Consider the following 15,745-nt stretch of genomic DNA (forward strand, 5'->3'; position numbering starts at 1 on the left):
TTGACAACTTTATTCACATGATAGCTATAGGAGCTGACAAAGACTTCCTTTAACAATTTCTTTCTTCTGGCAGTTGATTTAGAGTTTGGTTGCTGAGTGTGGGATGAAGGGATGTGTGGTGAAACACACCAGGCGCTTGTTAGAATTCTATGTCATCAGGAATCTAGTTTATTTTTAACCTTGTGGCTTGTCTGACACATTTGCAGTAAGAGTTGGGGAATAAATCTAATGCTCCCTGGCAAACACTTGGCAGCCATTGAGAGTAGCATCTTTAGAGATCACACAATCAATCCTAGCACTGGAGGCAGCCCAAATATTGTGCGAACAGGTCAGAAGTGCTGTGGGGTGCCAGAAAAGGCATCCCATGACAGCAGTGGGATCTCAGCACATACAGAAGACAGTTCTGGAGTGTTGCAGTCAATTCTAGGAGCTGTGGTATCTCAGTACTGATAGGATCTCACAAGGAGCCATATAAGGATAACTGTAATCAGGACAACGGTGAAGTTGAGACACAGCTCCCTGGTGGATCGTTCCATTCTCAGAGCAGCTTGGTGAGAAGTGAAGGCAGACTTCTGAGGGCACACAAAAGACCTCCTGCTTGTCCTTACCTCCTAACCGAAAGTAACAAAGAAAACATGAGAAATTAGTGAGCATTCTTTCCTCAAAGGAAACAGAAGCATTATGGAAGAGGAACGTGTTGGCTGAATTGTGTCCACCCTAAATTCACATGTTGAAATCCTAACCCCTAGTATCTTGGAATCTGACTATATATTTTTTATTTTTTTATTGAGGAATGTGACTATATTTGGAGATAGTGTCTTTCAAGAGGTAATTAGGCTAAAATGAGGTCATTAAGATGGGTCCTAATCCAATATGACTGGTGTCCTTAAAAGAAGAAGAAATTAGGACATAGACATGTACAGAGCAAAGACCATGTGAAGACACAGGGAGAAGATGGTCATATGCAAGCCAAGGAGAGAGGCCCCAGATGAAATCAGCCCTGCCAATACTTTAACTCAGATTTCTAGCCTCCAGACTGTCTTTGGACTAGAGCTGTTACCCTTCCCTGGGTCTCCAGCCTCCCACCGACCCTGCAGATTTTGGACTTGCCAGCCTCCACAATCACATGAGCCAATTATATCACACACACACACACACACACACACACACACACACACACACACACATATACACCCTATTGGTTCTGTTTCTCTGAAGAACCCTGACTTATGCAGAGATCCTGGCTTTTTTTCCTTATGTCAAAACGACCAACATAGTCCTCATTATATTGTTGCTTTGACAAAATAAAAAATATTACATTTTTCTCTCTCCAATTTCTGTGTGTGTGTCTGTGTGTGTGATTGCTTTGCTAACTTAGAGTACCAGCAAGCAAGGTCACCAAAACAGAAAACATGTTGTGGTTTAGTATTGTTCTTGCTTTGAATTACATATAGAAGTAGGATACCATAAATTTTCAGTTTCAGGCTGCCCTATCTTTGTCTAACCCTGTGAAAGCATGAACTAGTTCAACAGCTGCTTGGCCTCTTAAAAAAGCCCTGCATTGAGCACAGAGCTTACTGGGGTCAAACAAAAGTCCCTCACATAACAGGCACTCAGTCCAAAGAGCAAGTGTAAACCACATGAGTACTTCTATTTCAACAAGGGCTTGTGCCAGCTATTTTTAGTCAAGTCCAGAATGTGCCTATATTGTAAACACTTCAAAAAGCAAGGGTGGTATCTTTATAGTCTGTACAGGTAGTACATGCAGGAAACCATACTTTGAGAACATAAAAGTATTGCCTCCAGTGATGTGGCATAATTGGTACTGTGTATATGCAAGCCAAATGAAATTAAAGATAAAATTTTAAATATTTAGGACAAAAGTCTACTATGGAGTGAAAAAGTTTAGGGGGAAAGAGCATTTTGTTTATTTGCTAAGAGTGGAAGTTCAGGGGGCAAGAAATGTTGTTAGCAAGATTTTGGCCTGAATGGTATTTTTAACCATCTAACCTGACTGAATTATTAATTGTAATTACTGTATTTGTTATATTATTAGTGTACCAAATTATTAATTGTATAAACCAGCTGAATAATCCTTTTTCATATTATGTAATTGTTGGTATAACAACCAAGTTCAAATAAGATGATATCAACCAGTAGGTTGTTGAATCTTAGTTTAAAATATGACCAATGATAACTGATTTATGTTTCATTTTCCTTTTAATTCTTATTCATATTTTTGCCCTCCACGTGAAGGACATAGTAAATTTCCAATGAAAATCTTTACAAAGATTTGTTTGAATGAGAAAGTAAACAGAAGAAAAGGAAGTAGAGAGAATGTGTGAGAATGTACACAAGAGCAAAGGGGAATAGGAAGGTAAGGAGCTTAGGGGTAAAGGAATCTAATCTAAAGACACTAAAGCAGATTCTTCCTTATAAATTTATTAATAAAATTGAACCCTGATTCAAACACAAATTTGTTTGGGTAAGTTCTGAAGAAATACAGAGATATGCAAAAAATATGCATCCCTATTTATAATGATCAAAACAACCCAATTCAGGGAGGGCAAAATAACCATCTCACCAAATCTTATTAGATTAAATCTCTTAAGTAAAGGGAATCGTAGATAGTGGCCCAACAAGAACATACTCAGAAAATGTTGCTGAAAGTTGTCCACAGCTTTGTTAATGTGACCTTCACAACAACTCTGTGACCTTTACAACTCAGGCAAGTTTTGTCTTGATTTTTCTCTCTCCCAAGATTATAGGTGAGAAACTGACTTTTAGAGAGATGTTAAGTTGTTTCTGTAATGACACATAGGAAGTTACAGGCAGAACTAGAACTGGCAGACTGGAAATAGTTGCTGGAATTGTGGTTATTCCATAGGAGTGATTACATGAATGAGTTATTACTGCAAATAACTGTCCTGGCTAGTGTAAATTTTCGACTTTTGGGAAAACAATTTCACATTTTTAAATTAAGATTAATAATGCTCATTCCCTTTTATCCAGCTATTTCACTACTACTCTAGAAACTCAAGCACATATATACCTGGATACATATACAAGAATGTTCATAGCAACATTTTCATATTATTCCTAAGCTGGAAACAACTCAAATGTTCATCAACAATAGAATGGATGTGAATTGTGGTATAGTCATACACTGGAATGCTATAGAGCAAAGAAAATATATGAACTACAGCAACACATAATAAGACGGGTGGATTTCACAAACATAACTATCGGGCAAAAGAAGAATTTACAAAGAGAAACACAGAATGTGATTCCATTTCTACAAAGCCAAAAACAGGAAACTTAATTATATTGTTTAGGAATGCAGAGATGATAAAACTATAAAGAAAAGAATGGATAAGATTATCTCAACAATTAAGATGATGATTACCTATGGTGGGGTAAAAGGGGAAGGTGACGAAGAATGGACTTCTGGGGTGCTCCAATGATCTATTTCTTGGCCTGGGTGATATTTATACAGGTGTTGCCTTAAAATGATTGTTCAAACGGTATGTATTATGCACTTTTCACAATTTTTTCAATAGTCTCTGAATTGACAGGCTACCCATAACACTTATTTATTTCCTATGGTTTACCTCTTACTATTACTTGCACTTTGATGGTGAACGTAAACATTTGTTTTTTTATGTATATTTTTAAAATAATAAAACACAGCATTAAGGTGAGCATTTCTAATGAATCCAATTCAATCAACACATATGCTAACTGTAGGGGGTTGACTCTACTTTCACACACATTTATACCAAAGTTAAGTAAAACCTCAGATCAGCGATCTTCCATTTTTCTGCTGTTAACCTGCAAAGACAATTTTGGCTTCATTTTGAATCTTTCCTGAAGTCAAGATCACACCATATGATCTAAAGTGATTGCCATATGGTGAAATAAAAAACTCTGAATAAATTGTTTGACATTGACTTTCTTTGAATGGACACTTTGAAAAGATGGAAGACATACTTTATGATATGGAAAAAAAAATTTTAATTGGAAGGGAGAAAATGCATAACAAGGTAAAAAAAAGGAAAACAAGAATCAATAATATTCACTTTCTACTTTAAGAAATACTGTGTACAATAGGCATTGCCTATTTTATTAAGAAATGTAAATATTCCTCTGCTTTTCTCATTTGCAACTTGTACACGTATACACACTGTATGCTAAGCTTAAAAATCCTGCTGTTACCTGAACAGGGTCAAGGATACACTGGGCTGCAGTAGGCTTCTCCTCTCTCTCTCTCCAACGTGGGCTCAAACTCCTGCTCGTCTCCCAGGCTGTCTGGACTCCTGGGCTCTGGGCAGGGCCTAAAGTAGTCTGAGGGAGGTGGCAATCACTGTGATGTCACCGATGAAACATCTTGAAGGAACAACCTCCAAAGGTTGGAGGCTATTTGTGTTTAGGGGGACATGGAAATGTGTTGACTAAGGCTCTTCCTTTGGCTGCCAATTTGTGTTAAAAGCCCAGGGACTTAAAATCTTTTCTTTCCAGTTGACTTTTGGTACAATTGATGTAGGTTTTAAACTCATCTTTTACATCTTCATGAGTATCTCTAACATGTTTAAAACATTGTAAACCGAGAGTGACAGACTAATATTAGCAAATCTTTGCTGCATTTGGCTGCCCCCCACCCCCACTCAGCATATGAGGGTGTAAAAATGTGACTTCATTTAACCACCCATATTTTCAGCTTTTTGAAATGTGAAGAATTCTCTGCTTCGCGCATGCACACCCCAAACCACACACACGCACCAGAATTCAACAGGCATCTTTTACCTCCTTCAAAATTGACTTTAGTCCAAGTGGTGAAAGCTATCTCCCTAGTCACCTGTTCCACAAAACTTTCCAGCTAAGTTACACATTAATATACAGTTTCATCTGAAACAGCTGTGGAAACCATGGTATATATATATATATCTCTGTCAATATACTAATACAGCAGTAAACCCATACTGTAAACTTCAGTCATTTGGATAGATAGGGGGTAGCAGGAGAACTGGTCAAAACTAGTGAAAAACATGAGTTATAGGACATATCTGAAAGAAATAAAACTGTATAACTTTCAAATATAAACATTAACTAAAACTAGACTACTAAAATGAGTTTGTAATCAACTTTTCAGGTGCCTGGAGGTAAATGGAGCCTCTGAAGTGTTTAACTGAACTTGAAAACCTATCAATTAAACATGACCTTAGCAATTGTGCTTGTTCATCAGATTCTTTCTTTACAGATAATAGAACAAACCTCCCCTCTGAATTCCCAGTTAGGGTTAATCAAAATAATACATTCCCAGAAGACATAAACAAAATTCCCTATTTAGTTGTGTTCATAGCCAAACCTTTCCCCATCGTTTCTCATGCACTAGAAATATTATTAAAGGAAAGACTTTCCATTTCATTTCTTCATTTTGATATAAACCTAATGATGGGGAATCTTAATATAACATTCTGTTGTCACATGCCTTGTAAAGAGACAGCTTGCTGAAGTGACAGGTAGTATATAGTAATTATAGTGCAGTCAAACACTGGCAAATTCCTTGAATGTAGTCAGATTTCTGTCTTTTGCTTCCAAGCACTTGCCAGATTGTCTCAAATGCTAGGAATATTTTCCTACTCACTAAGCCACACCCATCCCTTCTTTAACCACTCAAAATTATTTTTTGTCCAATTAAAAAGTTATATATTTATTGTAAAAAATTTGAAAATGTAAAAGTATAAAGAAAATTTAATATCACCACCCAAAAGGAAAAAAAACCTTTATATTACTTTTTATTCATATTTGAGGTTGCATAGACACAATCTCAAATTCACAAGATATTTTGGTAAAAGAATCTGATTCTTGAAGAACCTTTACCTTTTTTAATTCTTACAGAGTCAAATTACTTGTACTGTACCATGTGTTGGTATTGAATTTATGGGACAAGCATTTATTTTGAATATGATGGAATAGGAATTAGCTCTGCAATATTTAATATGTTAAATACAATGGGGAAATGTTAACATATCACAAAACAGCTCACCAATACTGTCAATTTAGTTGAATTGGTCAATTTCAATGACCAATGAAATGTAACTTGAAGGATAAATCCATGAGTCAGTTTAGTTGTTTGGTTGTCCCATTTAAGTTTATCTAGCATTATACCAGGGACTGTTGTGCCCGGTGCATTGACAAATTCCCAGATACTTCAGAAACTTCTTGACATTAGTGGTTTATTCTGTGATATCATAAGAGAGTGGGATAACACTGAGAATTTAGCTGTTTTTCAGTCTGACATAACCCTCTCCTGAAGAATATGCAAGCCACCCAAAGTCACATGACAACTATTCAAAGGCCTAAGGTAGAGTTTAACCCTGAGGATCTGCAAGTCCATTAAAACAAACAAACAAACAAAAAAACTCACTACCAAAGAAAATTTGTCTCTTTAAATTAACTTAATTCTGCTGGTATTTTCTTTTCTGTGAGCAATTCCCATGACAACATCCATATCAGCTTTCAAGGTGCTGCTCTTCCCATCAGCAGGAGGGCATACTAAATTACTAATCTTTGATATTATTTATATGCCTATTAATACAGAATTTAGCCAAAGGCCTTTTGTTAAGAAAACAACATTCACATTGACATTGGTATTTAAGAGCTAACTGACATTTATCTCCTCCCACCCCATATGGTATATACATTCTTAAGTGTAAAATATTATACCCTTTGAAAATCAATGGTGAGTTCTTATGCCTGATTAAGAGCTAAGCCAACTTGTTTAATTTATTCCTAATTTCCATCCAGCTTTTTACTTTGGGAAGCAAAAAGTGAAGACCTCATGTCAGTCCATGAATTCAACAAGTCTCTGACACAATGGGAGAATTCAGTAAGGCCTTGATGAATGGCGATAAGCTCTAAGCACATGACAGTAATGAGTATGATGATTATGGTGCCTCTCTCACCTTCACATCTTCACCTCAACTGGTCATGCAGCTGCACAGAAACAGCTTTCTGCTATTCTCTGTCATTATCCTAAATACATGAGTAGAAACCCAGAGAAAGAGGAAACCATATTTCATTTTTTTTCTTTTTGGCTGCGTTGGGTCTTCGTTGCTGCGCGGGCTTTCTCTAGTTGCAGCGAGCGGGGGTCTAGTCTTCGTTATGGCGCACGGGCTTCAGTAGTTGTGGCACGTGGGCTCTAGAGCACAGGCTCAGTAGCTGTGGTATAGGGGCTTAGTTGCTGGGCATGTGGGATCTTCCTGGGCCAGAGATCAAACCCATGTCCCCTGCACTGGCAGGCGGAGTCTTTTTTTTTTTTTAAGTCTGGATTTAAAAAATATATAAGTTTATTTATTTTTGGCTGTGTTGGGTCTTTTTTGCTGTGCTCGGGCTTTCTCTAGTTGTGGCGAGCAGGGGCTACTCTTTGTTGCAGTGTGCGTGCTTCTCATTGCGGTGGCTTCTCTTGTTGCGGAGCACGGACTCTAGGCGCGTGGGCTTCAGTAGTTGTGGTGCATGGGCTCAGTAGTTGTGGCTCGCAGGCTCTAGAACACAGGCTCAGTAGTTGTGGTGCACGGGCTTAGTTGCTCCACGGCATGTGGGATCTTCCCGGACCAGGGCTAGAACCCATGTCCCCTGACTTGGCAGCTGGATTCTTAACCACTGCACCACCAGGGAAGTCTCAAAACCACATTTCTTGAAGCTCTCTCCATGTCCTTGAAAAATTAATGATTATTATTTGTATTTTTAACCACGTGTAGCACATGTGTGATTTCTGTCTCACTAACTGAATATTAATTTCAAAGGCAGGGATAGTTTCTTGTATTTCTTTTGTTTCTCTGTGCATCAAACTGGTGAAGAATCATAACAGATGCTCTAGAATATATAGAAAGGGGCTCAGTTTGAGCCTCTATCATATCACATCTCCTAATGAGATCCGGACATGTCTGAGCATGCCAGGCAAACCTGAGTAGGGGAAATTGAGGTCAGCATCAAATCTACTTGTAAAAGGACCTAGAAGCTACCTGGGAGAGCAAACTCCTCTGAAGGGAAGTGATCAAGAAGATACATGTGGTTCAGCAACAGGGAGAATAGTTAGTTATTCCACTGGCACATAACAAATTCACTGTGTTAGTCTAGGTCCTGTGAGAAGCAAGATGCCAAGATGGGACTAAATGTGCAAAAGAAAAATGTATTGGGGGAAATGCCTGTGAGAGAAAATATGAAGGAGTAGGGGAACTAAGACAGTCATCAAACAGCAAGAGAAAGGGGAAAAAACAAAGAGAGTTTGGGTAGAAGCATCTTAGACTATAATTCAGTTCCAAGGAAAGTTTGACAAGGCTGTTAAGAAACCTCATATCAAAGCCATCCGTCAGAGGTGACCGATGTCTCTCAGGATGCCAACCTTCATATTACTCCCATGCTCAGTTCTTGACTGAAAGCAGCCAGGGAAGCATGGTCTCTGTGCAAACGTGATTATGATTTCAGAGCGCAGCAGCTGGAGTCCACCTCAATTATGGTTCAGTCACATGTGAGAGACACATTCTATGGCCACCATACTCACATACTACCCACCCTACTCCCCTACAGCTTGTTGTCTGGGTCCTAGGGGAAGAGAGAGCTATGGATAAAAACTCTATAATTTGTGACAATTAACCTCAACAGTGTAGAACACTGAAAGGGACAGAGAGTTTCTCCCTCTACCTGTGCAATCTCTTGGACCTCAGTGCATCCATGGAACCAGCAATGTAATATTCTTCCATTGAAGTGGCATGGAGCCTAGCAGAAGCAGAAATACTGATCAAGACTTCCTTGTAGTTTATATTAAGCTGTGCAGGCCTTAGTTGCAGATGGCAGCAGAGAAGAGCTTGAGCTAAAGGGCAAGAAAATGGCAGACACTATGTGGTAGCCAACAGTATGTGTTCATGAGCACATGTCAACCACACCCTAAAGCTGCTAGAAATAATCAGGAGAAACATTACATGGGCATGCAGTCTTGCATAATAAGTGGGAGCAAGAGCCAGAAAAATACGTATTAGTCCTGTTTATAATAACCCATTTAGGTCCTGGATTGGTGAGGTGACACCTGTTAACATCATTTGACTTGGAACCAATTAAATTCCTCTTCTCTGGAGCAAGTATATTTCTGCTCTATAATAAGATTCTGCAAGCAAACAGCTTTCTCTCTGCCCATTAAACATAGCTGCCTAAGGGGGGAAAAAAAGGAGCAGTCAAAAATGTGTTTACTACTAGGCTAATACCACCTGCCCTCAAAACACACCCAGATTTCAGATTGGTTTTGTTATTTTTCTGATGGAAAATAAAAATTCAGCAATCTTTTGATGTGCTGTTACTGAAAAGTTCAGGGATATTCTAGCCAGACACACCCACTTGAAACATTCTTTTCCTTAGTGAATTTGATCAAGAGTATCTTCACTGAATCTCTCTTGAGAATCTGTCGGTTGGAATAGCACAATTGCAGTTTCTGTAAGAATAATATAGATCAGACAAAATTGCTTGTTGTTCTCTGTGAATAAGTTCATTTGGCTTTAGCCTTTGGCTATTAAAGCAGAGAGAACAGAGTCGTGAAGAATCATGAAAATCTCTCTCTGCTCTCTGTGAATGTAATGAGAAAACAAAAGTGCCTAGTTGTAGTAATGTAGAAGATTAGCTGGATGCAAGATACAGGCTAGGTTTCCTTTCAGATGAGGGATATGCTATCTCTGAGGGTAATTGGGCACTTGTTCTACAGCCTGGGGAGTAACCTAACCTTTTACACTTTTACAGTAAGTGAATGTAGAGTTGCCAGTGCCTAGTATTCTGGGAATTTGGGCAGCTTATCTGGGAGAGATGGTTCAGGTCTATTCTCCTTAGCTTGTATTTTGTTGCTTCTTGCTCCCATTTGCCAGTGTAGAACAGAAAAGGAGGTCTCTACACTTCAGGCCAATTATATCTGTGTCTTCATGGGGGTACACATTTTGTGCTAACAAACTAACCTTTTCTTCTTCTATTGTATCTCTCTTTTGCTAGATATTACAGCACTCACCAGGCACTTAACATGTCAACCACTCCTACCGAGTACCAACACAAGCACAAGACATCCATGTGCTACCTTCTCTATGAGCAATTGCATCTGCCAAGAACCACCACTGCTTGCCTTGGGTATTGACCTTGCCTATAAGACATGTTTCCTCTGCAGCCACCTCTGCTGAGTACCACATCTATTGACTATTGAAAGTAACAAACTTACAATTACTTCCAGAGCAAAATGAGGCGTTGGGGTGAGGAAGTGTGTCTCTTTCTATGTGTTACAAACTGTTGAGGAATACCAAAGGAATACTTCCTCACTCTCACTCCAGTATCTTTCCAGACATAAGTTCATGGGGAAGTTCAGCCAGGGAAGAAATAGTAGTAGGCATCTTGTTATTTCAGGCTCATTTCCTCCCTTCACTACTAAGATTTGATACTACACCAAAATTTCATTCTCTTAGGATGAATTCTCTTTCAGGAGGGGCCTAAGTTCCCAAAATAAATCAGCTTCTATCAGGCCTGCTCCATCAGTAAATAAAACATGCATTAATATATCTTGAAGTGCATCAGTAGACACAGTTTAGGCATAAGTTGAGGTCCTACCACATCAGTGCCCTTAGACAGGTAGTGCAGCATGCTGTGCTTTCTACCAATTATCTTCTCATTGGAGTCAGAGTAAAAATTCTGTTCTCTGCACTACAGATAGAAAACATATCATTTCTTATTTCAGTGGTTTCCTGTAGCTCCCAGATTAGGTTCAAATCTTCAGCTGCCGAGGCAAGGCTTTACCATGATCTAGCTTCTAAACTCCCTGACCTCCTCTGCAGTAATCCTAAATCTGCAGTTCCTCAGATGTTCTCTCCATGTGTGCATAAGCCATTCCCTTTGATTATACCATCCTTTTCCCCTTTCCTCAACACCTCCCACCTTTATTTGATGATTAATAACAGTACTTGATTCAAGGGTCACATTCCCTGATCCTCAAGGTTGGGATGGATGAACCTCTGTGATCTATGTAGCCCTAGGCACTATTGATTTCACTGGTATTGTCAACACTAACATTTCTCTCCATCTCCCCTCCTTAAGAACAAGGATTTTATCTCTCACCCATGTAGACCCAGTGGGTAGGCTTGCAGTGCATGCAATGTAGCGGGCATTCCATAAAAGTTTTTTAAATAAATATATGTATGAATATAAAGTAATTAATTAATAACTGTTCACCTCTGGAGAGTCATAGGCAAATAAGTGTTTTAAAAATAAAATGCTCAAGGGATCAATTCAAGAAGATATAACAATTGTAAATATTTATGCACCCAACATAGGAGCACCTCAATACATAAGACAAATGCTAACAGCCATAAAAGGGGAAATGCACAGTAACACAATCATACTAGGGGATGCGAACACCCCACTTTCACCAATGGACAGATCATCAAAAATGAAAATAAATAAGGGAACACAAGCTTTAAAATACCCATTTGACAAGATGGACTTAATTGATATTTATAGGACATTCCATCCAAAACAACAGAACACACTTTCTTCTCAAGTGCTCATGGAACATTCTCCAGCACAGATCATATCCTGGGTCACAAATCAAGCCTCAGTGAATTAAAGAAAATTGAAATCATATCAAGCATCTTTTCCGAGCACAATGCTATGAGACTAGATATCAATTACAAGAAAAAAATCTGTAAAAGAACAAACACATGGAGGCTCAACAATACACTACTAAATAACCAAGAGATCACTGAGGAAATAAAAAAATACCTAGAAACAAATGACAATGAAAACACAATGACCCAAAACCTGTGGGATGCAGCAAAAGCAGTCCTACAAGGGAAATTTATAGCAATACAATCCTACCTCAAGAAACAAGAAAAATTTCAAATAAATAACCTAACTTTACACCTCAAGCAAATAGAAAAAAAGAACAAAACAAACCCCCAAAGTTAGCAGAAGGAAAGAAACCATAAAGATCAGATCAGAAATAAATGAAAAAGAAATGAAGGAAACAATAGCAAAGATCAATAAAACTAAAAGCTGGTTCTTTGAGAAGTTAAACAAAATTGATAAACCATTAGCCAGACTCATCAAGAAAAAAAAGGGAGAAGACTCAAATTAACAGAATTAGAAATAAAAAGGAGAAGTAACAACTGACACTGCAGAAATACAAAGGATCATGAGAGATTACTACAAGCAGCTCTATGCCAATAAAATGGACAACATGGAAGAAATGGACAAATTCTTAGAAAAGCACAACCTTCTGAGACTGAACAAGGAAGAAATAGAAACTATGAATAGTCCAATCACAAGCACTGAAACTGAAACTGTGGTTAAAAATCTCCCAACAAACAAAGGCCCAGGACCAGATGCATCACAGGTGAATTCTATCAAACATTTAGAGAAGAGCTAACACCTATCCTTCTCAAACACTTCTAAAATATAGCAGAGGGAGGAACACTCCCAAACTCATTTTACAAGGCCAACTTCACCCTGATATCAAAACTAGAAAAACATGTCACAAAGAAAGAAAACTATAGGTCAATATCATTGATGAACATAGATGCAAAAATTCTCAACAAAATACTAGCAAGCAGGATCCAACAGCACATTAAAAGGATCATACACCATGTTCAAGTGGGGTTTATCCCAGGAATGCAAGGATTCTTCAATATATGCAAATCAATCAATGTGATACACCATATTAACAAATTGAAGGATAAAAAACATATGATAACCTCAATAGATGCAGAAAAAGCTTTTGACAAAATTCAACACCCATTTGTAATAAAAACTCTGCAGAAAGTAGTCATAGAGGGTACCTACCTCAACATAATAAAGGCCATATATTACAAAGTCACAGCCAATGTCGTTCTCAATAGTGAAAAACAGAAACCATTTCCTCTAAGATCAGGAACAAGACAAGATTGCCCACTCTCACCACTATTATTCAACATAGTTTTGAAAGTTTAACCATGGCAATCAGAGAAGAAAAAGAAAGAAAAGGAATCCAAACTGGAAAGAAGTAAAACTGTCACTGTTTTTCTCCTAAAGATTTGGTAAAGTAGCAGGATGCAAAATTAGTGCACAGAAATCTCTTGCATACTTATACACTAACGATGAAAAATCTGAAAGAGAAATTAAGGAAACATTCCCATTTACCATTGCAACAAAAAATAGGAATAAACCTACCTAAGGAGACCAAAGGCCTGTATGCAGAACACTATAAGACACTGATGAAAGAAATTAAAGATGATACAAACAGGTGGAGAGATATACCATGCTCTTGGAGTGGAAGAATCAACATTGTGAAAATGACTATGCTACCCAAAGCAATCTACAGATTCAATGCAATCCCTATCAAACTACCAATGGGGGCTTCCCTGGTGGCACAATGGTTGAGAGTCCGCCTGCCGACGCAGGGGACATGGATTCGTGCCCTGGTCCGGGAAGATCCCACATGCCGCGGAGCAGCTGGGCTCATGAGCCATGGGCGCTGAGCCTGCGCGTCCAGAGCTTGTGCTCTGTAACAGGAGAGGCCACAACAGTGAGAGGACCACGTACCACAAAAAAAAAAAAAAAAAAACAACTACCAATGGCATTTTTCACAGAACTACAACAAAACATTTCACAATTTGTATGGAAATACAAAAGACCTCAAATAGCCAAAGCAATCTTGAGAAAGAAAAACGGAGCTGGAGGAATCAGTCTCCCTGACCTCAGACTACACTACAAAGCTACAGTAATCAAGACATTATGGCACTGGCACAAAAACAGAAATATAGATCAATGGACCAGGGTAGAAAGCCCAGAGATAAACCCACGCACATATGGTCACTTTATCTTTGATAAAGGAGTCAAGAATACACAGTGGAGAAAAGACAGCCTCTTCAACAAGTGCTGCTGGGAAAACTGGACAGCTACATGTAAAAGAATGAAATTAGAACACTCCCTAACACCATACACAAAAATAAACTCAAAATGGATTAAAGACCTAAATGTAAGGCCAGACACTAAAAAACTCTTAGAGGAAAACATAGGTAGAACACTCTATGACATAAATCACAGCAAGATCCTTTTGACCCATCTCCTAGAGAAATGGATATAAGAACAAAATTAAACAAATGGACCTAATGAAACTTAAAAGCTTTTGCCCAGCAAAGGAAACCATAAACAAGATGAAAAGACAGCCCTCAGAATGGGAGAAAATATTTGCAAATGAATCAACTGACAGAGGATTAATCGCCAAAACATACAAGCAACTCATGCAGCTCAATATCAAAAAAACAAACAACACAATCCAAAATGGGCAGAAGACCTAAAGAGACACTTTTCCAAAGAAGATATACTGATTGCCAACAGACACATGATAGAATGCTCAACATCATTAATCATTAGAGAAATGCAAATCAAAACTACAAGATATCATCTCATACCAGTCAGAATGGCCATCATCAAAAAAATCTAGAAACAATAAATGCTGGAGAGGGTGTGGAGAAAAGGGAACCCTCTTGCACTGTTGGTGGGAATGTAAATTGATACAGCCACCATGGAGAACAGTATGGAGGTTCCTTAAAAAACTAAAAATAGAACTACCATATGGCCCAGCAATCCTACTACTGGGCATATAACCTGAGAAAATCATAATTAAAAAAGAGTCATGTACCAAAATGTTCATTGCAGCTCTATTTACAATAGCCAGGACATGGAACCAACCTAAGTGTCCATCAACAGATGAATGGATAAAGAACATGTGGCACATATATACAATGGAATATTACTCAGCCATAAAAAGAAACGAAATTGAGTTATTTGTAGTGAGGTGGTTAGACCTAGAGTCTGTCATACAGTGAAGTAAGTCAGAAAGAGAAAAACAAATACCATATGCTAACACATATATATGGAATCTAAAAAAAAAGGTTCTGAAGAACTAGCGGCAGGACAGGAATAAAGACGCAGACGTAGAGAACGAACTTGAGGACATGGGGAGGGGGAAGGGTAAGCTGGGATGAAGTGAGAGAGTGGCATGGACTTATATATACTACCAGATGTAAAATAGATAGCTAGTGGGAAGAAGCAGCATAGCACAGGGAGATCAGCTCGATGCTTTGTGACCATCTAGAGGGGTGGGAGAGGAAGGGTGGGAGAGGTGCACAAGAGGGATGGGATATGGGGATATATGTATACATATAGCTGATTCACTTTGTTTTACAGCAGAAACAAACACAACATTGTAAAGCAATTATACTCCAATAAAGATGTTGAAAAAAAAGATGCTTAAAAAAATGCTGTAATTTTTCACCAACTTACATGAGAGACCATAGTGATGTTTACAAGACGTGTAGTAACTTGAACTACTGAGGATTTCTTGATCTAAGAATAGTATATTCTAGGCTTCCTACCACTGACCAAGTCTGACGGTTGTTTATTAGGTTGGCACATGATATGCTTAAAGGGATGATTTTCTCTGCTGTTGAAGTTGAGGAACAAACGATGTAATTTGTTGCAGATTTTTTTGGAGAAAACTTAAAAATTTAGAAATGTAAAAATAACTTAAATGTTCCTACCACGCAAAAGTAACAAATCTTAATATCTTTTGTTACTCAATTAGGTTATTTGGACCCCCAATTGGGCCCTGTTCCAGCCGAGGCCTCTGCCTTGGCAGGGAAAATTCTTTTACTGTTTGGGTTTAGTTGAAGCTGAGATGAAAGCA

General features: G+C 38.3%; 1 protein-coding gene across 1 annotated transcript; it reads right to left on the reverse strand.

The window, feature by feature from the left end:
* Positions 1-440: 440 nt before the first annotated feature.
* Positions 441-536, reverse strand: SLN (sarcolipin). The gene has a single exon (XM_060303393.1). It carries the CDS (start codon positions 534-536, stop codon positions 441-443), a length of 96 nt encoding a protein of 31 aa, XP_060159376.1.
* Between the last annotated feature and the right edge of the window lie 15,209 nt (positions 537-15,745).

The sequence above is a fragment of the Globicephala melas genome, chromosome 8 (genome assembly GCF_963455315.2).
Source record: "Globicephala melas chromosome 8, mGloMel1.2, whole genome shotgun sequence".
In the NCBI taxonomy this organism is placed as follows: domain Eukaryota; kingdom Metazoa; phylum Chordata; class Mammalia; order Artiodactyla; family Delphinidae; genus Globicephala; species Globicephala melas.

Bases quoted from the DNA above. Each gene is read 5' to 3' on its own strand.
- SLN (XM_060303393.1), bottom strand. From the start codon at position 536: ATGGAACGATCCACCAGGGAGCTGTGTCTCAACTTCACCGTTGTCCTG.